The sequence below is a fragment of the Myxine glutinosa genome, chromosome 5 (genome assembly GCF_964187855.1).
Source record: "Myxine glutinosa chromosome 5, kmMyxGlut1.1, whole genome shotgun sequence".
NCBI lineage: Eukaryota > Metazoa > Chordata > Myxini > Myxiniformes > Myxinidae > Myxine > Myxine glutinosa.
Window position 1 is genome coordinate 143,199,296 of NC_136265.1, and position 25,998 is coordinate 143,225,293.

At 41.5% G+C, this 25,998-nt stretch overlaps 1 protein-coding gene across 2 annotated transcripts in view; it reads left to right on the forward strand.

Annotated features, from left to right (window-relative positions):
- The first annotated feature begins 335 nt into the window (after window positions 1–335).
- The window catches only part of LOC137439678 (zinc finger CCCH domain-containing protein 7A), a 200,935-nt gene continuing 175,272 nt past the window's right edge, over window positions 336–25,998 (forward strand). Inside the window, exons 1-3 of one of the 2 annotated variants that reach the window (XM_068135663.2) lie at window positions 336–572; window positions 13,427–13,466; window positions 20,062–20,262. In XM_068135663.2, coding sequence (XP_067991764.2) covers window positions 508–572; window positions 13,427–13,466; window positions 20,062–20,262 — 306 coding nt within the window. In that variant the 5' untranslated portion in view covers window positions 336–507. The remainder of the gene's footprint in view (window positions 573–13,426; window positions 13,467–20,061; window positions 20,263–25,998) is intronic. The other variant, XM_068135664.2, reaches the window with a different exon arrangement.

The window sequence follows — 25,998 nt, forward strand, 5'->3', positions numbered from 1 at the left end:
TGTGCTGATGTGACTCAGGCGAGATGGGCCAAATGGCCTTCTCCTGTGTTAAAGTTTCTTCCATTTCCCTTGTAAGCATTCCATTGTTATCCAAATGAATCTGTGATGTAAAAAACTTATTTGACATTATAACAATAATCGTGATAATGATATTCATCATCATAATAATCGGCAGACATCGAAACTATTTCGGCTTTGTTGTTGGTCGTCGTTGTAGAACTCTGCAGCGATTGAAGTTATGAGAATTTCAAGTGGGCTCAGGGCAGCTATTATCGTTAAAATTCGGACCTAACCGCAACGTATATGCTCTGGAGGCATTTAGATTTTGCAAGAACGTGTGGGCGTGTTTGGCCCTTTGAGGTGCTGAACGAGTTGCAGTCGAGCGACCTGTGGGGTGGGAGGAGGAGAAGGAGGAAGAGGAGGAGGAGGGTCTTCGCTTGCGGAAGTGGGGACTTTCCTCGGTCATCTCCCTGTGGTGACCAAAGGGAGGAGTCGGTGGGGGTGACCATGACGGACTCTGCAGATCGATGGCGGAGACAGCAAGATATCCAAAAGGGATTGGACTTCATACAGTGAGTGTGGAGATCGGTGGACGGAGTTTGTTTTGCGTTACTCGGACCTGCCCTTGTTTTGAGGCCTACATGATGTGAAGAACTTGTTGATTTAACGCCATACCAAATCATTCACTGAATTATAACTTCCTGTTTTCGAGATGGTGGCAGGGGGAAGCCAGCGATGATGCACCAACATGTCATCCTTAACCCCCCGATTCCTCCCCTCCTCTCTCTGTCTCCTCTTTCATACTTAAATACTTCATTCATTCGCCAGGCATTCCCCTGTTCATGGTGTCCACCTGTGTTCCCACTGTCATGTTGTTGCCGTTTTGCCCTCGCCGTATCACCTTCGCTCTTCCGTGAGCCTCAACCTCATTAAGGTGACAATTCCGAAAGTGTAACTCTATTAAACTTCGCATTGCGTAACAACCGCTTTTGTTCTTCCCTCTTAATTACTGCTGGAAGGAAGTGCAGGACAATGAGCGTGTTGGCATGACGATGGTTCAAACTGATTATGAAATAATTCCGATAATACCAATTTTCACACTTTCTCGGAAATTGCGTCATGACGTATTCACGTGACGTGTTGGCATGACGATGGTTCAAACTGATTATTAAATAATTCCGATAATACCAATTTTCACACTCTTTCTCGGAAATTGCGTCATGACGTATTCACGTGACGTGTTGGCATGACGATGGTTCAAACTGATTATTAAATAATTCCGATCAAACCAATTTTCACACTCTTTCTCGGAAATTGCGTCATGACGTATTCACGTGACGTGTTGGCATGACGATGGTTCAAATTGATTCTAATTTTTTTGATTCTAAAATCTAAATTGATTTTAAATAAAAAAAAATTTTTATGCCAGACACCCTCAATACACCACTGGTGAGCACGTCTATCAAGTTTGTGCTGCAACATTTGTAAATCAGTAGCAGAACATCATCTACTCAAATATTACAATAATTATTCAGACGTGTATTTCTCGGCTGGGCCTCTCTCAATGGCAATGACTGGAGTTTTACTTGGTGCAGAATCCTTTGTTATAATTTGTTTCTCCAGTTAAATGTTTACAGATACTCTGAGTGCGTGTCCTCTCGTGCTCAACCGAGGCTATCGTAGTTTGGCAAGGCCACGCCCTTCCCCACGCCCACTCGATCAACCCTGAACCTTGCTATAGGGATTGTAATGTTATGTGATGTAGGGATTATGTGATGGCAATACTGGTAGCTACTTTCTAAACCAACATCATCCATATCTTGTTTAGGACCTTTTTTAGACTGTACTTTGTCATCCCTACATTGCCTTTTTAATTGAGCATAAATTTTTTTATTCACTTGTCTTAATCACTGTCAGTGTTGTCTCCACCAAACTGATGTGGAATATCTGTGAACATTGTCAATCTTAATCACTGTCAGTGCTGTCTCCACCAAACGGATGTGGAATATCTGTGAACATTGTCAATCTTAATCACTGTCAGTGCTGTCTCCACCAAACTGATGTGGAATATCTGTGAACATTGTCAATCTTAATCACTGTCAGTGTTGTCTCCACCAAACTGATGTGGGATATCTGTGAACATTGTCAATCTTAATCACTGTCAGTGTTGTCTCCACCAAACTGATGTGGGATATCTGTGAACATTGTCAATCTTGATGACTGTCAGTTTTGTCTCCACCAAACTGATGTGGAGTATCTGTGAACATTGTCAATCTTAATCACTGTCAGTGCTGTCTCCACCAAACTGATGTGGGATATCTGTGAACATTGTCAATCTTAATCACTGTCAGTGTTGTCTCCACCAAACTGATGTGGGATATCTGTGAACATTGTCAATCTTAATCACTGTCAGTGTTGTCTCCACCAAACGGATGTGGGATATCTGTGAACATTGTCAATCTTAATCACTGTCAGTGTTGTCTCCACCAAACTGATGTGGGATATCTGTGAACATTGTCAATCTTGATGACTGTCAGTTTTGTCTCCACCAAACTGATGTGGAGTATCTGTGAACATTGTCAATCTTAATCACTGTCAGTGCTGTCTCCACCAAACTGATGTGGAATATCTGTGAACATTGTCAATCTTAATCACTGTCAGTGTTGTCTCCACCAAACTGATGTGGGATATCTGTGAACATTGTCAATCTTAATCACTGTCAGTGTTGTCTCCACCAAACTGATGTGGAATATCTGTGAACATTGTCAATCTTAATCACTGTCAGTGCTGTCTCCACCAAACTGATGTGGGATATCTGTAAACATTGTCAATCTTAATCACTGTCAGTGCTGTCTTCACCAAACTGATGTGGGATATCTGTGAACATTGTCAATCTTAATCACTGTCTGTGTTGTCTACACCAAACTGATTTGGGATATCTGTGAACATTGTCAATCTTAATCACTGTCAGTGTTTTCTCCACCAAACTGATGTGGAATATCTGTGAACATTGTCAATCTTGATGATTGTCAGTGCTGTCTCCACCAAACTGATGTGGAATATCTGTGAACATTGTCAATCTTAATCACTGTCAGTGTTGTCTCCACCAAACTGATGTGGAATATCTGTGAACATTGTCAATCTTAATCACTGTCTGTGTTGTCTTCACCAAACTGATGTTGAATATCTGTGAACATTGTCAATCTTAATCACTGTCAGTGCTGTCTCCACCAAACTGATGTGGAATATCTGTGAACATTGTCAATCTTGATCACTGTCAGTGCTGTCTCCACCAAACTGATGTGGAATATCTGTGAACATTGTCAATCTTAATCACTGTCAGTGCTGTCTCCACCAAACTGATGTGGAATATCTGTGAACATTGTCAATCTTGATGACTGTCAGTGTTGTCTCCACCAAACTGATGTGGAATATCTGTGAACATTGTCAATCTTAATCACTGTCAGTGCTGTCTCCACCAAACTGATGTGGGATATCTGTGAACATTGTCAATCTTAATCACTGTCAGTGTTGTCTCCACCAAACTTATGTGGAATATCTGTGAACATTGTCAATCTTAATCACTGTCAGTGCTGTCTCCACCAAACTGATGTGGGATATCTGTGAACATTGTCAATCTTAATCACTGTCAGTGCTGTCTTCACCAAACTGATGTGGAATATCTGTGAACATTGTCAATCTTGATCCCTGTCGGTGCTGTCTCCACCAAACTGATGTGGAATATCTGTGAACATTGTCAATCTTAATCACTGTCAGTGCTGTCTCCACCAAACTGATGTGGAATATCTGTGAACATTGTCAATCTTAATCACTGTCAGTGTTGTCTCCACCAAACTGATGTGGAATATCTGTGAACATTGTCAATCTTAATCACTGTCAGTGCTGTCTCCACCAAACTGATGTGGGATATCTGTGAACATTGTCAATCTTAATCACTGTCAGTGCTGTCTCCACCAAACTGATGTGGGATATCTGTGAACATTGTCAATCTTAATCACTGTCAGTCTTGTCTCCACCAAACTGATGTGGGATATCTGTGAACATTGTCAATCTTAATCACTGTCAGTGTTGTCTCCACCAAACTGATGTGGGATATCTGTGAACATTGTCAATCTTAATCACTGTCAGTGCTGTCTCCACCAAACTGATGTGGGATATCTGTGAACATTGTCAATCTTAATCACTGTCAGTGCTGTCTCCACCAAACTGATGTGGGATATCTGTGAACATTGTCAATCTTAATCACTGTCAGTGCTGTCTCCACCAAACTGATGTGGGATATCTGTGAACATTGTCAATCTTAATCACTGTCAGTCTTGTCTCCACCAAACTGATGTGGGATATCTGTGAACATTGTCAATCTTAATCACTGTCAGTGCTGTCTCCACCAAACTGATGTGGGATATCTGTAAACATTGTCAATCTTAATCACTGTCAGTGCTGTCTCCACCAAACTGATGTGGGATATCTGTAAACATTGTCAATCTTAATCACTGTCAGTGCTGTCTCCACCAAACTGATGTGGGATATCTGTGAACATTGTCAATCTTAATCACTGTCAGTGCTGTCTTCACCAAACTGATGTGGAATATCTGTGAACATTGTCAATCTTGATCCCTGTCGGTGCTGTCTCCACCAAACTGATGTGGAATATCTGTGAACATTGTCAATCTTAATCACTGTCAGTGCTGTCTCCACCAAACTGATGTGGAATATCTGTGAACATTGTCAATCTTAATCACTGTCTGTGTTGTCTACACCAAACTGATTTGGGATATCTGTGAACATTGTCAATCTTAATCACTGTCAGTGTTGTCTCCACCAAACTGATGTGGAATATCTGTGAACATTGTCAATCTTGATGATTGTCAGTGCTGTCTCCACCAAACTGATGTGGAATATCTGTGAACATTGTCAATCTTAATCACTGTCAGTGTTGTCTCCACCAAACTGATGTGGAATATCTGTGAACATTGTCAATCTTAATCACTGTCAGTGCTGTCTCCACCAAACTGATGTGGAATATCTGTGAACATTGTCAATCTTAATCACTGTCAGTGCTGTCTTCACCAAACTGATGTGGAATATCTGTGAACATTGTCAATCTTGATCACTGTCAGTGTTGTCTTCACCAAACTGATGTGGAATATCTGTGAACATTGTCAATCTTAATCACTGTCAGTGCTGTCTCCACCAAACTGATGTGGAATATCTGTGAACATTGTCAATCTTAATCACTGTCAGTGCTGTCTCCACCAAACTGATGTGGGATATCTGTAAACATTGTCAATCTTAATCACTGTCAGTGCTGTCTCCACCAAACTGATGTGGGATATCTGTGAACATTGTCAATCTTAATCACTGTCAGTGCTGTCTTCACCAAACTGATGTGGAATATCTGTGAACATTGTCAATCTTGATCCCTGTCGGTGCTGTCTCCACCAAACTGATGTGGAATATCTGTGAACATTGTCAATCTTAATCACTGTCAGTGCTGTCTCCACCAAACTGATGTGGAATATCTGTGAACATTGTCAATCTTAATCACTGTCTGTGTTGTCTACACCAAACTGATTTGGGATATCTGTGAACATTGTCAATCTTAATCACTGTCAGTGTTGTCTCCACCAAACTGATGTGGAATATCTGTGAACATTGTCAATCTTGATGATTGTCAGTGCTGTCTCCACCAAACTGATGTGGAATATCTGTGAACATTGTCAATCTTAATCACTGTCAGTGTTGTCTCCACCAAACTTATGTGGAATATCTGTGAACATTGTCAATCTTAATCACTGTCAGTGCTGTCTCCACCAAACTGATGTGGGATATCTGTGAACATTGTCAATCTTGATCCCTGTCGGTGCTGTCTCCACCAAACTGATGTGGAATATCTGTGAACATTGTCAATCTTAATCACTGTCAGTGCTGTCTCCACCAAACTGATGTGGAATATCTGTGAACATTGTCAATCTTAATCACTGTCAGTGTTGTCTCCACCAAACTGATGTGGAATATCTGTGAACATTGTCAATCTTAATCACTGTCAGTGCTGTCTCCACCAAACTGATGTGGGATATCTGTGAACATTGTCAATCTTAATCACTGTCAGTGCTGTCTCCACCAAACTGATGTGGGATATCTGTGAACATTGTCAATCTTAATCACTGTCAGTCTTGTCTCCACCAAACTGATGTGGGATATCTGTGAACATTGTCAATCTTAATCACTGTCAGTGTTGTCTCCACCAAACTGATGTGGGATATCTGTGAACATTGTCAATCTTAATCACTGTCAGTGCTGTCTCCACCAAACTGATGTGGGATATCTGTGAACATTGTCAATCTTAATCACTGTCAGTGCTGTCTCCACCAAACTTATGTGGGATATCTGTGAACATTGTCAATCTTAATCACTGTCAGTGCTGTCTCCACCAAACTGATGTGGGATATCTGTGAACATTGTCAATCTTAATCACTGTCAGTCTTGTCTCCACCAAACTGATGTGGGATATCTGTGAACATTTTCAATCTTAATCACTGTCAGTGCTGTCTCCACCAAACTGATGTGGGATATCTGTAAACATTGTCAATCTTAATCACTGTCAGTGCTGTCTTCACCAAACTGATGTGGAATATCTGTGAACATTGTCAATCTTAATCACTGTCAGTCTTGTCTCCACCAAACTGATGTGGGATATCTGTGAACATTTTCAATCTTAATCACTGTCAGTGCTGTCTCCACCAAACTGATGTGGGATATCTGTAAACATTGTCAATCTTAATCACTGTCAGTGCTGTCTTCACCAAACTGATGTGGAATATCTGTGAACATTGTCAATCTTGATCCCTGTCGGTGCTGTCTCCACCAAACTGATGTGGAATATCTGTGAACATTGTCAATCTTAATCACTGTCAGTGCTGTCTCCACCAAACTGATGTGGAATATCTGTGAACATTGTCAATCTTAATCACTGTCTGTGTTGTCTACACCAAACTGATTTGGGATATCTGTGAACATTGTCAATCTTAATCACTGTCAGTGTTGTCTCCACCAAACTGATGTGGAATATCTGTGAACATTGTCAATCTTGATGATTGTCAGTGCTGTCTCCACCAAACTGATGTGGAATATCTGTGAACATTGTCAATCTTAATCACTGTCAGTGTTGTCTCCACCAAACTGATGTGGAATATCTGTGAACATTGTCAATCTTAATCACTGTCAGTGCTGTCTCCACCAAACTGATGTGGAATATCTGTGAACATTGTCAATCTTAATCACTGTCAGTGCTGTCTTCACCAAACTGATGTGGAATATCTGTGAACATTGTCAATCTTGATCACTGTCAGTGTTGTCTTCACCAAACTGATGTGGAATATCTGTGAACATTGTCAATCTTAATCACTGTCAGTGCTGTCTCCACCAAACTGATGTGGAATATCTGTGAACATTGTCAATCTTAATCACTGTCAGTGCTGTCTCCACCAAACTGATGTGGGATATCTGTAAACATTGTCAATCTTAATCACTGTCAGTGCTGTCTCCACCAAACTGATGTGGGATATCTGTGAACATTGTCAATCTTAATCACTGTCAGTGCTGTCTTCACCAAACTGATGTGGAATATCTGTGAACATTGTCAATCTTGATCCCTGTCGGTGCTGTCTCCACCAAACTGATGTGGAATATCTGTGAACATTGTCAATCTTAATCACTGTCAGTGCTGTCTCCACCAAACTGATGTGGAATATCTGTGAACATTGTCAATCTTAATCACTGTCTGTGTTGTCTACACCAAACTGATGTGGAATATCTGTGAACATTGTCAATCTTAATCACTGTCAGTGCTGTCTCCACCAAACTGATGTGGAATATCTGTGAACATTGTCAATCTTGATCACTGTCAGTGCTGTCTTCACCAAACTGATGTGGAATATCTGTGAACATTGTCAATCTTAATCACTGTCAGTGCTGTCTCCACCAAACTGATGTGGAATATCTGTGAACATTGTCAATCTTAATCACTGTCAGTGCTGTCTCCACCAAACTGATGTGGAATATCTGTGAACATTGTCAATCTTAATCACTGTCAGTGCTGTCTCCACCAAACTGATGTGGAATATCTGTGAACATTGTCAATCTTGATGACTGTCAGTGTTGTCTCCACCAAACTGATGTGGAATATCTGTGAACATTGTCAATCTTAATCACTGTCAGTGCTGTCTCCACCAAACTGATGTGGGATATCTGTGAACATTGTCAATCTTAATCACTGTCAGTGTTGTCTCCACCAAACTGATGTGGGATATCTGTGAACATTGTCAATCTTAATCACTGTCAGTGCTGTCTCCACCAAACTGATGTGGGATATCTGTGAACATTGTCAATCTTTATGACTGTTAGTGCTGTCTCCACCAAACTGATGTAGGATATCTGTGAACATTGTCAATCTTAATCACTGTCAGTGCTGTCTCCACCAAACTGATGTGGAATAACTGTGAACATTGTCAATCTTAATCACTGTCAGTGCTGTCTCCACCAAACTGATGTGGGATATCTGTAAACATTGTCAATCTTAATCACTGTCAGTGCTGTCTCCACCAAACTGATATGGGATATCTGTGAACATTGTCAATCTTAATCACTGTCTGTGTTGTCTACACCAAACTGATGTGGAATATCTGTGAACATTGTCAATCTTAATCACTGTCAGTGCTGTCTTCACCAAACTGATGTGGAATATCTGTGAACATTGTCAATCTTAATCACTGTCAGTGTTGTCTCCACCAAACTGATGTGGGATATCTGTGAACATTGTCAATCTTAATCACTGTCAGTGCTGTCTCCACCAAACTGATATGGGATATCTGTGAACATTGTCAATCTTAATCACTGTCAGTGCTGTCTCCACCAAACTGATGTGGAATATCTGTGAACATTGTCAATCTTAATCACTGTCTGTGTTGTCTCCACCAAACTGATGTGGAATATCTGTGAACATTGTCAATCTTAATCACTGTTAGTGCTGTCTCCACCAAACTGATGTGGAATATCTGTGAACATTGTCAATCTTAATCACTGTCAGTGTTGTCTCCACCAAACTGATGTGGGATATCTGTGAACATTGTCAATCTTAATCACTGTCAGTGTTGTCTCCATCAAACTGATGTGGAATATCTGTGAACATTGTCAATCTTAATCACTGTCAGTGCTGTCTCCACCAAACTGATGTGGGATATCTGTGAACATTGTCAATCTTAATCACTGTCAGTGCTGTCTCCACCAAACTGATGTGGGATATCTGTGAACATTGTCAATCTTTATGACTGTTAGTGCTGTCTCCACCAAACTGATGTTGGATATCTGTGAACATTGTCAATCTTAATCACTGTCAGTGCTGTCTCCACCAAACTGATGTGGAATAACTGTGAACATTGTCAATCTTAATCACTGTCAGTGCTGTCTCCACCAAACTGATGTGGGATATCTGTAAACATTGTCAATCTTAATCACTGTCAGTGCTGTCTCCACCAAACTGATATGGGATATCTGTGAACATTGTCAATCTTAATCACTGTCTGTGTTGTCTACACCAAACTGATGTGGAATATCTGTGAACATTGTCAATCTTAATCACTGTCAGTGCTGTCTTCACCAAACTGATGTGGAATATCTGTGAACATTGTCAATCTTAATCACTGTCAGTGTTGTCTCCACCAAACTGATGTGGAATATCTGTGAACATTGTCAATCTTAATCACTGTCTGTGTTGTCTCCACCAAACTGATGTGGAATATCTGTGAACATTGTCAATCTTAATCACTGTCAGTGTTGTCTCCACCAAACTGATGTGGGATATCTGTGAACATTGTCAATCTTAATCACTGTCAGTGTTGTCTTCACCAAACTGATGTGGGATATCTGTGAACATTGTCAATCTTAATCACTGTCAGTGCTGTCTTCACCAAACTGATGTGGAATATCTGTGAACATTGTCAATCTTGACTGTCAGTGCTGTCTCCACCAAACTGATGTGGAATATCTGTGAACATTGTCAATCTTAATCACTGTCAGTGCTGTCTCCACCAAACTGATATAGGATATATCTGTAAACATTGTGTTACGTGCTCCTCCCCAAACCCCCCGGTCACGGTGTACCTCCGAGCCCCGAGAGGATTCACGGCAGAAAGATGTGTTCTTCTGTATGTCAAAGATCAATGGTGAAGCCACACCAATTGTTACCAAAAAACAAATATTGTATTAAGATCACACAAGAATAACAGTCCAACAACAATAGTAATCAATTGTACAACCAATATATATTTCCTATGATGGTACCATCAGGTTCGTACAATATAACTCACTGTGCTCCAAGTGAGCGAAAAGAAGAAGAGTCCCAATGTCTCTACTCCCGGCTTCAAGCCAAAGTTGATTCCGGCTTCAAGCCAAAGTCGATTCCACTCCAGTGATTGTCCGTACGATGTCGTATCGAGACCAGAATCCCGTTAGGTTGGCAGTCACAGTCACGCGGCCAAAGCTGCGCAAAGGCGCCCTCAAGGCGACTGGGAAATCACACCCTGTCATTACGTCTTGAAACGTATGGACGTTTCACGGCTCCAAATCGGCGAACCGCAGATTTCACCCTCAAAAGCCACGTTACACACGCACTCCAGATTCACGTCTGAATGTGGTGAAAATGGGTGAAGCAAAGTGAAAAACCTTGCGCGATGCGCAAAGCGCGCGAGTCGAAATGGCCGACGGCCCGTTCTCGAGGCGTAACGGCACGAAGATGATTCTCCTCGGAATCAACCGGCAAAACCTGACACGCAGGTTGATCTGTCACAGCGATAACAACTCTGTCGCAAGAATCCCTTTCCCAGGAAACCCGAAGTTCACTCGTGACCCTCGTTCGGCAACGTTCGCTCAAGACCTCAAAGCAGCTTGGCTTTCTTGTCGAACTCACTCGCTCCGCCTTCTTCTCCTCCTCTTCCTCTTCGTCGTCGTCCGGTTCCGGTTTCATTTAAAACATTGAATTTTTTTACCTTTTGAAAATAGTAACCTCTACCTCCCTTAAACGACAACAATAATAGTACATGGAATCAAAAATATTTACAGTGGATGAAAACCACAACAACGGAAGTGACGAATCCATAACAATTGTCAATCTTAATCACTGTCTGTGCTGTCTTCACCAAACTGATGTGGGATATCTGTGATTATTGTCAATCTTAATCACCATCAGTGTTGTCTACACCAAACTGATTTGGGATATCTGTGAACATTGTCAATCTTGATCACCGTCAATCTTGATCACCGTCAGTGTTGTCTACACCAAACTGATATGGGATATCTGTGAACATTGTCAATCATGGACCACAAGACTCCAATGATGGTACTGCAGCATCTTCACACTTTGGTCAGATACTGGAAACACTTTGAATAAAGTCTCAAATATGCTGTTCAAACAAAATAAATGTAGAATTTCGTCATTTTTGTGACTAATTTGATCATTTTTGTGATGAGCTAAATATTTACGTGGGGTGCAGGCATATGTCGTCCAATAACTCACATGAAATATTTCTGAAACCTGATAATATTGATTTCAAAAGAACCAGCAGAAGCTAATCTTTCATTTGGTACCTCATTTGTGTGTATTACTGCTATAATGACAGCTGGTGATCTGGTGTTGATTGCGGAAAGTATGGATGGACTGAAGGAAAAGATGAACAAGTGGAAGGAATGTATGGAGACAAAAGGTCTGAAGGTGAATATCGGAAAGACGAAGGTGATGGCAAGCGGTAAAGCATGTGGTGAGGTGGAAAGAACTGGGAAGTGGCCCTGTGCTGTGTGTAGGAAGGGTGTCGGAGTGAACTCCATTCAATGTACAATGTGCGCTGAGTGGGTTCATTAAAAATGTAGTGGTCTGAGAGGGTCATTAACCAGTGTGGCAGCTACATTCAAATGTAAGGTGTGCACAGAGGGAGCTGCAGATGGAGGAAATGTTGAGTTGGATCTTGGAGACGGCGTGAAGCTGGAAGGTGTGAAAACATTTTGCTACCTCGGAGACATGCTGAATGGAGAAGGTGGATCAGACTCAGCAACGGTTGCTAGAGTGAGATGTGCATGGAAGAAGTTTCGGGAACTGAGTGGCGTGCTGATGATGAGGGGAGTGTCATTGAAGCTGAAGGGAAAGGTGTATGCTGCAATTGCTGCATGTGTGAGAAGTGTTCTGATTTATGGGAGCGAGACATGGGTAATGAACGTAGAGCAGCAACGAAGGTTGGAAAGGGTGGAAATGCGAATGGTTCGATGGATGTGCGGAGTATCGTTGAGAGAGAGGAAGACAAATGATGAATTGCGAAAGATGATGGGAATAGAGCCTGTGATTGATGCGGTGAAGAGGAACAGGTTGAGATGGTTTGGTCATGTGTTGAGGAAGGATGAAAGTGACTGGTTGAGAAGAGTGATGGAAATGAATGTAGAAGGAAGTAGAGGACGGGGAAGACCGAGAAAGACTTGGCTAAAGATGGTGGAAGAAGAAATGCGGGCAAGGGGGTTAACAAGGAGAGATGCAGAAAATAGGGCAAAATGGAGAAGATTGTCATGGGGACCGCAAGGCTAACCCCCGCTCTAGCAGGGAAAATGGCCTTTAAAATGCATGTTGTTGTGTTGTTGTTGTACTGCTATAATGACAGCACAAATTACCAAAGTATGAAACGTGGAAATTGAGTGTGATGTGAAGCTACCACGGTCACGTTTTTAGGGTACCTCTAAATATTGATCCAAAATGACAAGTTCATTCCAACTTATGTGATGTTAACATTTGATTTCATGGTCAGGATACTGTAGGTCTAGGCCCTAGGGCATCAGAAAGATATTGTCAGGGGTTTGTTTGGGTGGGGAATTGGGGGGGGGGGGGGTGGTGGGGGAGAAGGAAGAGGGGTGGTAGAGGTACACCAACAGCTATAGTAGCCCATGGCCTACTATAGTCTACATGACCACTACCTCTTTGTGTTGCATGCGATGAGATGTGATGCGATGAGATATCCATGTTAAATGTTATCATTTCGTGTCTGCTGCAATGTTTTCTTAAATTAAAATTTCTTTCCCAATCATTTATTTATTTGTTCGTATGCAGCCAGTGGCTGCTTGGCTGCATCATTTTATAAGGGCGTGGCTATGCCGCTAATGCAATGCCCACTTACCAGCTAGTTTTTACTCATTTTGCCTACCTCGGAAGGATAACGGACTGAGTCGACCCGCCTGTTAATGCAACTAATGCAACTTGAACTAAAGACCCTAGGATCTTAAGCCAGTCACCTTAACCGTTAAGCCAACACCAGGCTTCTGTCCTAATGCTATTTGTTGATTGTTTTTTAAAAACATCTTGTTTGCCTTCTAGATCTCCCCTGCCTTTTCAAGGCACCGATGATGAGTACAAGGTATGTCTCATTCCCTTTGCATTCATTCATTAGGTACATGGCAGAAATGAATGGTTTTTAAGTATTGTTTTATTAATATAACGAGCAGATATACTTGTCAAGGACTCGTTATGGGATGGGGTATCATTTGATAAGATTGGAGAGCCAGAGAGCAACCACAATAAAGACACTCCATTGACGGAATGGCATCGGAAACGCCACCTACGTAGCTGACATACCTGTCCTCGATGCAGATTTAATAGCATGGGATTGTCATAGACCAACCTCTACAATGATCTAATAATTAACATAGTAAATGGAGCCAACAACAACAACAACAATCTCCTGACATTAGGCATGAGGATAAAGCCCACTTGAATACTATAACGTCATCCAGCATGGTGAACGCTTTGAGAAAAGTCTACTTTTGACTGGGCCAAACTGAATAAGTTGAGTAATTGGAAGTAAAATGTAGGTGTCGTTGGCAGAATTGTAAGACATTGTTAATTATGCCAATAAAGTTTAGTAACGATGCACGTTTCCCTGGTGTTGGGCTAGCGGCTAGGGTGCCGGCTTAGGATCCTACGATCCTGGGTTCGAATCCCGGTCGATCGCTGAATTAACGCCAGGGGGGTTGACTCAGCCTGTCATCCTTCCGAGGTCGGCTAATTGAGTACCAGTTCACTGGTAATTCCCTGTTTGTCGTTAAAGGCGGCAAAAAGGGTTGGCGTCAGGAAGGGCATCCGGCCGTAAAATATTGCTTCAAAAAGGGGACCGAAAAACAACAACAGCCACGGTTCCCGAAAAAGGCCAACCCCCGCTTTGCGGGGAAAAATGGCCTCTAAAGGTGGTTATTTATATTTTTATATAACGATGCATGAAGCAGTGAGAGAGAGAGAGGAGACAGGAAACAGAACAAGATACAGACAGACACCAATTACCCTAATGACCTCCCCTATCAAAGGTGGACAGAGGTTGTTTTCACCCCTGTCTGTCTGTCTTTGTCTGCGAAACGTTATTGACGGATTCGGACAAAATATGGCGGACAAGTTGGGTGTGTGACAAGGACGAATTGATTTGATTTTGATTCAGGTCCATATCCAGATCCGGCCTATCAGTAGTTTACAAAACATAAACTGTTCAGCCTGGCAGAGGTATGTGCTCTACCAAGTGCTGTTCCAGTTTGTATGTGAACTGGGAAAGTAGTCTAGTCTCGTTATGCATCAGCAGACGGACATAACATTGGACTAAATCAACAGAACATTGATCGGAGTATGCTAACCATCATTGGAAACAATGAAAAGTTGATCTTTCGGATTGTTGATCCTGTGTCGAAGAAAAAGAACAATACTCCCTAGTGCAGACGGCCTTCACCAGCAACTAGCTTGCATGTTAACCTCGCTGAAACATTGGACTTTCAGAGTTTTTTTTTTTTCAATTTTGACAAAACCTTTCGTTGGCTCATTGTGCTTTTACATTCTTCATTCTATACTTCTTTAATTTTTTTGTGATTAAGCAGCAAATATTTAAAACCCATTTTGATTTGATCTAAGAAAAGTAAAACAATGTAAAGTAACAAGAGTGAGAATTTGATAATGCAGAGCCTCGCCGGGATATATAAATTACAGTAGATTGAAAAATAACAATCTATATGAAAGTACTGTATACTGTTACGGATTCGTCCCTTCCGCTGTTGTGGTTTTCATCCACTTGAAACCCTTCTGGTTCTATGTATTATAATTGTTGTTTAAGGGAAATGGTTATTGTGGTTAAAAGGTTAAAAGCGTTCATGGTAAAAAAGAGACAGGAAGCAGGATCGGGAACCGGAAGACGAAAAGAGAAGAAGAGGAGGCGTGGCGAGAAAAGTCGGAGAAGACGCGTGACGTCTAGGCTCCGTAGCGAGCGTGGTCTACCGAAAGTCGCGAGGGAATTTTGAGTTCCTTGAAAGGACATCCGGCGATAGGAATTATCGCTGGAATTGAGAAATCTGCGGTCAGGTTTGGGCACTGAGATTTCGACGAATCCTCGCCTAGTCGCATCGACTCAAGTAAGAGCCGTCGGCCATTTTGAACCTTGCCCTTCGGACACCTACAAAGGTTTTGCTTTGCGTCAGCTTTACCCCAACATCCTACCGTCTGTCGGGGATGTGTGTGTGTGACCGCTTCGTCTCCAATTACGTTGCGGTTTGCTGAGTGAGCGGTGAAGGTGCTCCTCTGGAGGGCGACTTTGTACAGTTTCGGCGGGGCGATTGCCATTGCCATCTGTACTCGATTCGGGTCTCGACTGGAGAGCGAGATTCGGGCTTCGACTGGATATCGTTCTAGCGACCACTGGAGCGAATCACCTTCGCCATGGAAAAGGTTATAGAGACATTGAGGAGTGTCCTTTTCACTCGCTGGGAGCGCAGTGAGTTACCTGACTTTAGTTGATGGTACCATCCTAAGCGATAAGGTATATAGAGTGCACTCTTAATTGCCATTTGTTGTACCGTTATTCTTGTGTGTGATTTTTAATACAATATCTGTTCATTTACAAATCATTGGTGTGGTCTCACTATTGATTTCTAACACAAAATAACATATTTTTCTGCCGGGGCTCCTCTCGGGGTTCGGAGATTTACCGAGACCAGGAGATCGTAGAGGAACTCGTAACAACACACACACACACACACACACACACACAGTCGTGTCATGGTTCCTTGCTGGGATGGGGATGAATGCTTCGGTACCAGGGAAGGGCTCTGTTTGGTTTTGGGGACTGCTGGTGGAGATGAGGACCCTTGGCGGTGACGCATGCACGCGCGCGCGCACACACACACACACACACACACACACACACACACACACACACACACACACACACGCAAACACACATGCACGTTTATACACGTATTGTGCGTGACATATTGTGCTGTGTATTATATGCACACATTATTATTATACGTTATATTCACATGAATGGGACAGCAACATAAAGAGTAACCCAGTTTTAGGACCGGCAGAGAAGATAACTCAGAAGGAAGTTGAGGAAGCGATAAAAGCAATGAAGAGTAGAAAAGCAGGAGGGCCGACGAGAGTTGTGGGAGATATGTTGAAGGCAGCGGGAAGATAAAATGGCCTTAAAATGCCTGTTGTTGTTGTATATACACATATTGTATTAAGTACACCCCATGTAAAGTTTTGACTTTTTCAACATATTTCAACATACAGCTATTTGATCTTCATTTCAACATTATTGATAGATAAAGGTGATATAATATAACAAATATCGTGAAACATTTACATTTTGTAGTCCATTGTATAATTTAAATAAACATAAATGCAAATTTTGCATGTGGAAAAAGCAAGTACACCCCAACATTTATCACGACTTCAAATACCTAAAATTAGAATCGGGTGCACCGGCTCAGGTGCAAATGCTTAGAACATCGTTCGAGAGGATCTTGGAGGAACCTTTCTTATTTAAACCTCAGACATTTCGTTTGGTTTGCTCTTTGTTGTTAAAGTGTGCGGTGTCACCATGCCTAGATCAAAAGAGCTCTCTGAGGCCTTCAGAAAGAAGGTTATAGATGCCTACGAGTCTGGGAAGGGATTTAAAAAGATCTCCAAACAATTTGAAATCAATCATTCGACTGTCCGGAAGATCATCTACAAGTGGAGGAGATTCCAAACAACTGACAACTTGTTCAGGCCAGGCCGCCCCAGCAAGATGCTGAAAGAAGTCGATAAGAACCCCCAGAATGTCATCACGGGACCTACAGGTAGCTCTTGCCACTGTTGATGTCAAAGTGCACGAGTCTACCATTAGAAAGAGGCTGCACAAATTTGATCTACATGGGAGGTGTGCAAGGAGGAAACCTTTGCTGTCCAGAAAGAACATCAGGGCAAGACTAAAGTTTGCCAATGAACACCTAGGCAAAGACCAGCACTTCTGGAACAATGTGCTCTGGACAGATGAGTCAAAGGTAGAGCTATTTGGCCACAGTACCAGAAGACATGTTTGTCAAAAACCAAAGACAGCATTTGACCACAAGAACCTGATACTAATTGTAAAGCATGGTGGTGGAAATATTATGGTTTGGGGCAGCTTTGCTGCATCAGGGCCTGGGCAGCTCACCATCATATAATCCACTATGCATTCTTCATTGTACCAGAGGGTGCTTGACGATAATGTGAGGCCATCTGTCGGAAAGTTGAAGCTCAACCGAAGGTGGTACCTTGCAACATGACAATGACCCTAAACATACCAGTAAATCCACCAAGGAATGGCTGAAAAGAAAGAAATGGAGGGTTCTGGAATGGCCAAGTCAAAGCCCGGATCTAAATCCCATCGAGATGTTGTGGGGGGAATTTGAAACGAGCTGTGCATGCAAGAAACCCCTCAAACATCGCACAGCTGAAAGAATTCTGGATGGAGGAGTGGGCAAAAATTTCTCCCAGTCGATGTCAGAGACTGGTAGACAGTTATAAGAAATGCCTACTTGAGGTTGTTTCTGCCAAAGGGGGCAATACCACCTATTAGAGCCAAGGGTGTACTTACTTTTTCCACATGCGAAATTTGCATTTATGTTTATTTAAATTATACAATGGACTACAAAATGTAAATGTTTCGTGATATTTGTTATATTATATCACCTTTATCTATCAATATTGTTGATATTATCTTTATGTTTATCTTTATTATCTATATCTATTTATTATTCTTTATTATCTATTATCTTTATTATCTTTATCTTTAACAACAATATTGTTAAAACAGCTGTTCACCACCATCTCTTATATCTTCCCCCATCCAAAACCTTGATCTTTTCTACCCCCGCTAATTTCACCCCAAATCCCACACTTTTTTGAAATACCAACTTCTGTCCTGGAAGTCCTTGGTCTCCTTGTGTTTTATACCTCTCCCCCCACCCCCCTTCCCACGCCTCCTCCCCCCAAGCCCTCTCCCTCCCACACTTCTCCCTGCTCTCAAATGTTGTGTTTGTGTGCCTCCCCTTCTCTCCCCATCTTGTCTTCCGCTCCCTCTTTTTATATATTTTGTTTGTCTGGTTGATTTGTTTGTGAAATTAATGTTAGCTCTTTCACGAGCCTCGATTCAGTATACAAAAAAAAAAATGAAGATCAAATAGCTGTATGTTGAAATATGTTGAAAAAGTCAAAACTTTACATGGGGTGTACTTACTTTTTCACGTGACTGTATTGTGCATGACATATTACACATTTTATACACACACACGCTAACTTAGGTGGATACTTTGAGACCTGGTAGATCTGTTTGATCTCCTGAGGCCCATCCATGTATGGGGATAACAAGCAAATACAATTTGCATACACACATACACATACACATACACACATACACACACATACACACACACATACACATACACACACATACACACACATACACACACATACACACACATACACACACATACACACACATACAAACACATACACACACATGGGCGTTTCAATAGTCTTGCAACCATTTCGGGGCAAGACAAGTTACAGTCAAGGTATCGTAACCATCCTAAGAGATTCTGTAATCTTAGTAATAGTTTGGACTTTTATTTTCTTAAATTACAGATACTTGCAGTGTATCCATCCTTTAGGCAATCTTATTCCGAGCATGCAACATGTTCTTCTGACGCATCTCTTTATCTTGGCGGTGTATAAGCAACAGACTGCTGCCTCAATCACTGAACTGAACGGGTCTTCATCAATCTTTCACGGGGTTGTCAGTGAGTGCCAGGCAGTGTTTCAGACAAAAAACAATTGTTTTTGAAATATTTCGAAAAAAATGGTCGATCTTTTTGGGTGGATTTACGAAGTACGCTCTATAGTGTGTAAGCCTTTATGTTTAATGAATCACAGTTATATACAAGTACACATATGCATAAATATATACAAAACAATTACCAGACATTTGAACATAAATAATCAAACAAATCAGATTCAATCAGATGATTCCAGAAGCAGTCGAAGTTAGTGGTACTTCTTCTTCTTCTTCCTGAGTGTCATCAAATATGTTAGTTTCTTTTTCACTTGAGCAACACTGGGTACTCCAGCTATAAACACGTATATACTTTACTCGGGGTACAAATACAACTTTGTCTGGGGGGTAACATAGGTCATGTGGCCATGGCCTCATGTCATAGTATTGTCATACACTGAAGTACTATGGTGGACCGGGAGAGGGGCGTAAATTATCTATGTAAATGTGTACCATGTAGCGCCACGTGGTGATTATTGCAGAGGGTATTACATTACCTGGGCAACACTGAGGTTAAAGCACTGCATGGGTAAATCTATCCTCCTTCCCTTCCCACCCTCCCTCCCCCAAAACGGAGGGGCCTGTCAAAGCCACCCACTCCCTCCTCCCCCCCCCCCCCCCACCCCGCAAAATATGTATATGTAGAATATCTTTCCCCTCCCTCTCCCCTCGCCTCACCTCTCTCTCCCCTCCCCCTTCCACTCCCCCTACTCCCTTCCTCACCCCTCCCTATCCTGCCTCCCCCCCCCCCCCAGCTAGTATGATTATAAAACCCCTGCGTTCATTGAGCCATTGTCACAAGGTCATGGAATTGCTACCTCTCACCCACCTTTGGATGCAGGACTTTTTGCAGCAGCTTGTCTTGAAACTCTTCTATGAAGGCAACGACCTGTTTCATGAAAGGAATGGGCATTCTTCTGCATTGGAGTCATACACTGAAGCACTAAACCTGTGTGCTTACATGACCGATGAGGGCATCGTCTCTGAGCAAGTCTTTTGTGAGCGTCTGTACATAAACCGAGCAGCTTGTTTTCTTGAAATGGTAAGTGCACTGCAGTGCTCCGTCATTTCCTATTTCTTTACCTCCGTCACCAAAGGTGGATGGGGGTTATGTTTCCGGATTGTGACGGATTCGGATGAAATTTGGCGGAGAGATAGCGTATGTGACAAGGATGAAAGGATTAGATTTTGGTGAAAATCCAGATCCGGATCCAACTGGTATAATTTTTGAAGCGATTCTTCACCATTGGGGAGATAGGGCCAAAACAATATATAGCAGGATATCTCAAAAAGTTGTGGACGGATTCGGCCGAAACTTTGGTGGAGAGGTTTGTTGTGTGACAGGGAAGAATTGATTCAATTCTGTTGAAGATCCGGATCAGAGAATTTTTGAAGTGATTCTTCACCATTGGGAGATAGGGCTAAAACCGATATATAGCATGACATCTCAAAAAGTTATGGACAGATTTAGACAAAACTTAGTGGACAGGTTCGGTGTGTGACAACAATTTTGGTGATTATCTGAATATGGATTCGGATACGAGAGTTATTTAATTTTCAAGTGATTCTACACTATTGAGAGATCGGGCGAAAAGCAATTATATAACATGATATTTTAAAAAGTTGTGGATGAGTTGGTTAGGTGACAAGAACAAGTCGATTAGATTTTGGTTCAGATCCAAAATCCAGATCCTGCCTATCAGTTGGATACAAAACGTAAACTGTTCAGCCTGGCCAAGGGATGCGCTCTACCGAGTGCCGTTCTAGTTCTTCATGTAATGTGAAAGCCTTTGAAGAAGGTGCCTACAATAGGCTTGGTTGTTGCCATCATTATCTTGGGGGGAAGGGTTTTCTTCCCCCATTTGCTTTTCCTCTTTATTTCGTTTCTTCGATCCTAGGGTATAGGACTCTCGGCAAATGGAGGAGCTAAACAACAAAGGAAAGCAGTTTTTTAGAGTAGGAATGCGTATGAGGTGGCTGGTGCACATGCACAAAAAATGAGGAATAACACCATAACTAGTAACAATTTCCAGGAGAGGAGCACAATGGGAAAGAAGCAGCGTGTGTGGAAGAGATTGTGGATGTGTGTGGATGTGCACATGAGGTAGTGATGGGCGGTGCATTGGAAAGACTAAAGTGAGGAGGATGAGACTGCAGACACGGGTAGACGATTCCACAATTGGGAGTATGAGCTGAAATAATACAGTTGGGCAAGCAGCATGGACTTTTAGAGGGTTAGCAGGTGAGGGTTTATTGAACGCTTGTGACTTGGGGTTGCTCGTTGATGGAAGAGGTCGAAGAAGGCCACAGGGGCAAGGCAGATGCAAGCTTGTATGAAATAGCATGCCTATCAACCTTCGGTTGGTGTGAGAGCGACAGTGCCTGGGAATCCTCCTCCTGTCTTGAGATTCCATTGGTGCGGGATGTCTTGTTTTGGACCGCTTCAAGATGTGTAATGTGGGAAGCAGGCCTAGCCCAGACTTATCCTTCATGGAGCTCTGTTTGAAAGCATTGTTTTGTGTGATGAGCTCGGTGCTGCTCAGGGATGTCTAAATTATATGGAGAATAACCAGACGGTGGCTTGTAGATGTGAACCTAACATTAAAGATTATGGGAGATAAGTGAGGCCGAGGAATTCCAGGGACTGCACCTATTTCAGTGGCTGTCAAGAGAAGTGGATTAGATCGTTTGATTGCTGATCCTCAGAGAGACGGTGTGAGAGCGTGTGACCAGCCAATTAACTGACCAAACTACCTTGTAAGCCTTATGGTGTGCTCCAGGTCTACTGCATTCAACTCACCAATTTCCTCTATGATGAAAAAGATGAATGGTGAAGCATCTGCATATTACATTGGTGATATTTGCTGATAATTGATAGATTAACACAGCATATATGATTATAACCATGAGTTGTAGCATTTAGCTTGTAAGCTTTACAGATGGAAATGGTAAACAGGCCGAGTTCATTTTAATTTGATTGGACCACATGCGCTGTGTTGGTAATTGTGAGCCATAATTCTGCTAGAATCCCTTCTTTTGGCTTGTATATTAGTAGTAGGGAAATGAGGGTTCTAAAACACACCCAATTTTACATTGAAGTGAATGGGTGAAAATGCATTGGAACTTATGAACATCACCCTATTTTCCCATTTTTATCCAATCATTTATCCGAACCCATTTAAAAAAAAATCAAAACCCATTTTTTTAATACCAAATCCATAGGGACTATAAACCACATATCATTTTATATACATACGGAGAACCAATGAATATTTGTTGATTCTAAAACACTCATACCACTTCATTTTCTCTCATATTTTCTTTCAACTCATATAGAGAGCCAATGAATATTTGACTTTTATTTGAGGGAATAACTTCATTTTCTTATGGCACTCATCACCATCAAGTATATTGATTAATAGTATGTTTGAACTTGGTTATTGGTTTAAGTATCTTTGATTAGAGTCCTTCAAGATTTTTGTTTTCCTTAATAAAAAACCACCTTTAGAGGCCATTTTTCCCCGCAAGCGGGGGTTGGCCTTTTTCGGGAACTGTGGTTGTTGTTGTTTTTCGGTCCCCTTTTTGAAGCAATGTTTTACGGCCGGATGCCCTTCCTGACGCCAACCCTGTTAGTCGCCTCTTGCGACACACAGGGAATTACCAGTGAACTGGTACTCAATTTGCCGACCTCGGAAGGATGACAGGCTGAGTCAACCCCCCTGGCATTAATTCAGCGATCGACCGGGATTCGAACCCAGGATCCTAGGATCCTAAGCCGGCACCCTAGCCGCTAGCCCAACACCAGGGATTAAATTAGTCATTATTCAGTTAAAGATTTTGGAGATTATGATAGTGATGATAGTATCTCTATGAGAACAGAAGACAGTTATGATACTGAGAGTTTGTGTTCAAACAATTATTATGAAAGTAGATTTATAGATGATTATGATTATGAAAGCACTGATTATAGTGAAGATTAAATTTATTTTAAGTAAAGTTATATACAATATAAATATGATGAATCTAAACGACATAGCAAATGTTAAACCTCTTGAATTCCCTGATACTTCCTACGATAAATTAGAGAATTGTCCTGCGTGTAACAGAGATAAAAGCCTATAAACAATGTATATTTTGTGATTATCTTCTAATTAATATAACAAACAACAACAGGCATTTTAAGGCCATTTTCCCTGCTAGAGCGGAGGTTAGCCTTGCGGTCCCCATGACAATCTTCTCCATCTTGCCCTATTTTCTGCATCTCCCCCTTGTTAACCCCCTTGCCCGCATTTCTTCTTCCACCACCTGTAGCCAAGTCTTTCTCGGTCTTCCCCGTCGTCTACTTCCTTCTACATTCATTTCCATCACTCTTCTCAACCAGTCACTTTCATCCTTCCTCAACACATGACCAAACCATCTCAACCTGTTTCTCTTCACAACATCCATCACAGGCTCTATTCCCATCATCATTCGCAATTCAGGTGACTAATCTTAATCTTAAAAATGAACTTAATCAGGTGACTGATTAAGTTCATTTTCAATGATTATTCGTAAGTGACCAAGTCCTTTTATTGATCTACCCACTCATCATAATTTCTCTGTTAAGATGATAAACCCAATACAGTACCTTGTTATTTTACCAAATCCCAATACCATACAGTTGTCTTGCGGTTGAATGATATTTGCCACTTTCCGTAATTGACTGAAACATTCATTGTTGACGAGTGTTTTAGATATAGCAATCCCGCTTGCATATGCAGTAAATGTTGGTATAAAATTTCTGCTCTTGACTACTGTAAAGGGATTTTAACTCCAGTTGCTATGCATCTCTCTCCACCTTGACCTATGTTTTATCATAAAAAAACATAATCTATCCTCTTGTTTTTTGACGAATTATTCTTCTTACTTTTCTAAAATTACATTTTATATATGCGAATATGGTATCTTGTACATGCACAATAACAAATAATAACTAGGGAGTTGAGTTCATAGAATAATTTACCCCACGCAGTCTTGAGAAAAAAAAGTACATGGGCGGGGTCTGCGAGCAGCAGATTTGATTGGTCGAGATGATGTAAAATGCAATAATATTTTGTCCAAGTTCTGATAAACGGAAGGCTTTTGAAAGTGCAAATGAAGCGATTTGTGTTATATATTGTTCAAATATATAATTTAATTGAAATAAACAAGATTTTAAAGGTTGTAGAAAAAAAAATTTGGGGGGAAGTTTACCGCCGTTGATTGATGCAGCATCTTTTACACCACCTTATTTAACACTTTACATTCGTTATCATTCCTGTTGTTTGTGTCTTTTATGGTGTCATTTCCTGTTTGGAATGATTTTCAATTTTGTTTGACTGCCAGACAAGCAGACGGACTAAAAAAAATTATCTCGCTCCTCTGCGCATGCGCATCGAGACAGATTCAGGACCAAAGTACTGCAAAACTACAGCTTCATTTTCCAATTATGTTCCAATCTGTGTTCAGAATGTAACATTCAATTGAAATTAAGTTGTTCCTGCGATCATAAACTGACGTTTGTAGACGTGCAGACAGACAGATTGACAGACAAAGTGAACCAATTGCTTAACCCCGCTTTTCGCTTTGTGTGCATGGAGTAGCAGTGATGATTGGATGCCCTTACAATTTACAAAGCTCTGAAGCGTATCACCATTAGTCGAGAAAGTTTTCGGGCATAGAACCAATCCTCGATGGGTTTCCACTCCTAACCAGGATACGCGACTGAAGATGGCACAAATTTGTAATTTGTTCAGGATGCCAGCGATAACATGTTTAGTCTTCACGAAAGACACTGTGGGATATTTAACATCCACCAACATCCTCAGTGCCGGCAGACGGGTCTTCCGGCTTAACATCCTTTTGATGGACGGTGCACACATTGATGTCTCGCCTTGCACGCGGCAATTTATCGCGAGTCAAGATTCTTCCCTAGCTTTGACCACACAGATGTGACTGTGCATACCTCGTGGCTATCATGCCAAGTCAATAGGCACAAGTAATGACGTACAAATGGATTGACTTTCTAAAAACTATTTTTACGGCATAGCCCATCGGGCAGAGCCGTCTAGAACAGTGTTTGTCCATCTGTCTGGATGTATGTATGTATGTATGTATGTATGTATGTACCCTCAAACGTATACCAATCAGAGCTGAGAATCTGGTCACATGACAGGGTGATGTGATTACGTCTGATGTCATTACGGCGATGCTGCAGCTGACTCCACTCACCGCCATTTTGATTTATATGCCGTTCATGCCAAACATATAGTTGAACCCATCGTATCTCACAATCGCAATGCTCTTCCTTTACGTTTTTGTCCCCCGTCGCACCGCGGAGCGAAAGGGGGACTATGGTTTTCCCCTCCGTCCGTGTGTGCGTGCGTGCGTGCGAACGTGGGTGTGTGCGAACGTGGGTGCATATATATATATATATATATATATATATATATATATATATATATATATATATATATATATATATATATATATATTGTTGTGGATATGAGAATGTTTTTTTTATTTATTGTTGTGGTACAATGTTGTTGTAAAAGGTTGTTGTAAAATATCACCCCTCCTCCCTCCGTTTGTGGTTGTATAAAGGTCAAAGGGCGTTCCCGTAGTTAGTCCATAAAACATACATGCAGGACACGATATATCTTTTTTGACAGTTATATCCTTATTATGTGTATTAGTGTAAGGCTGTGTCTTCCATTAATTGAAATACTCCATTGCACCAAGTGAAATAAGATAGAATCCC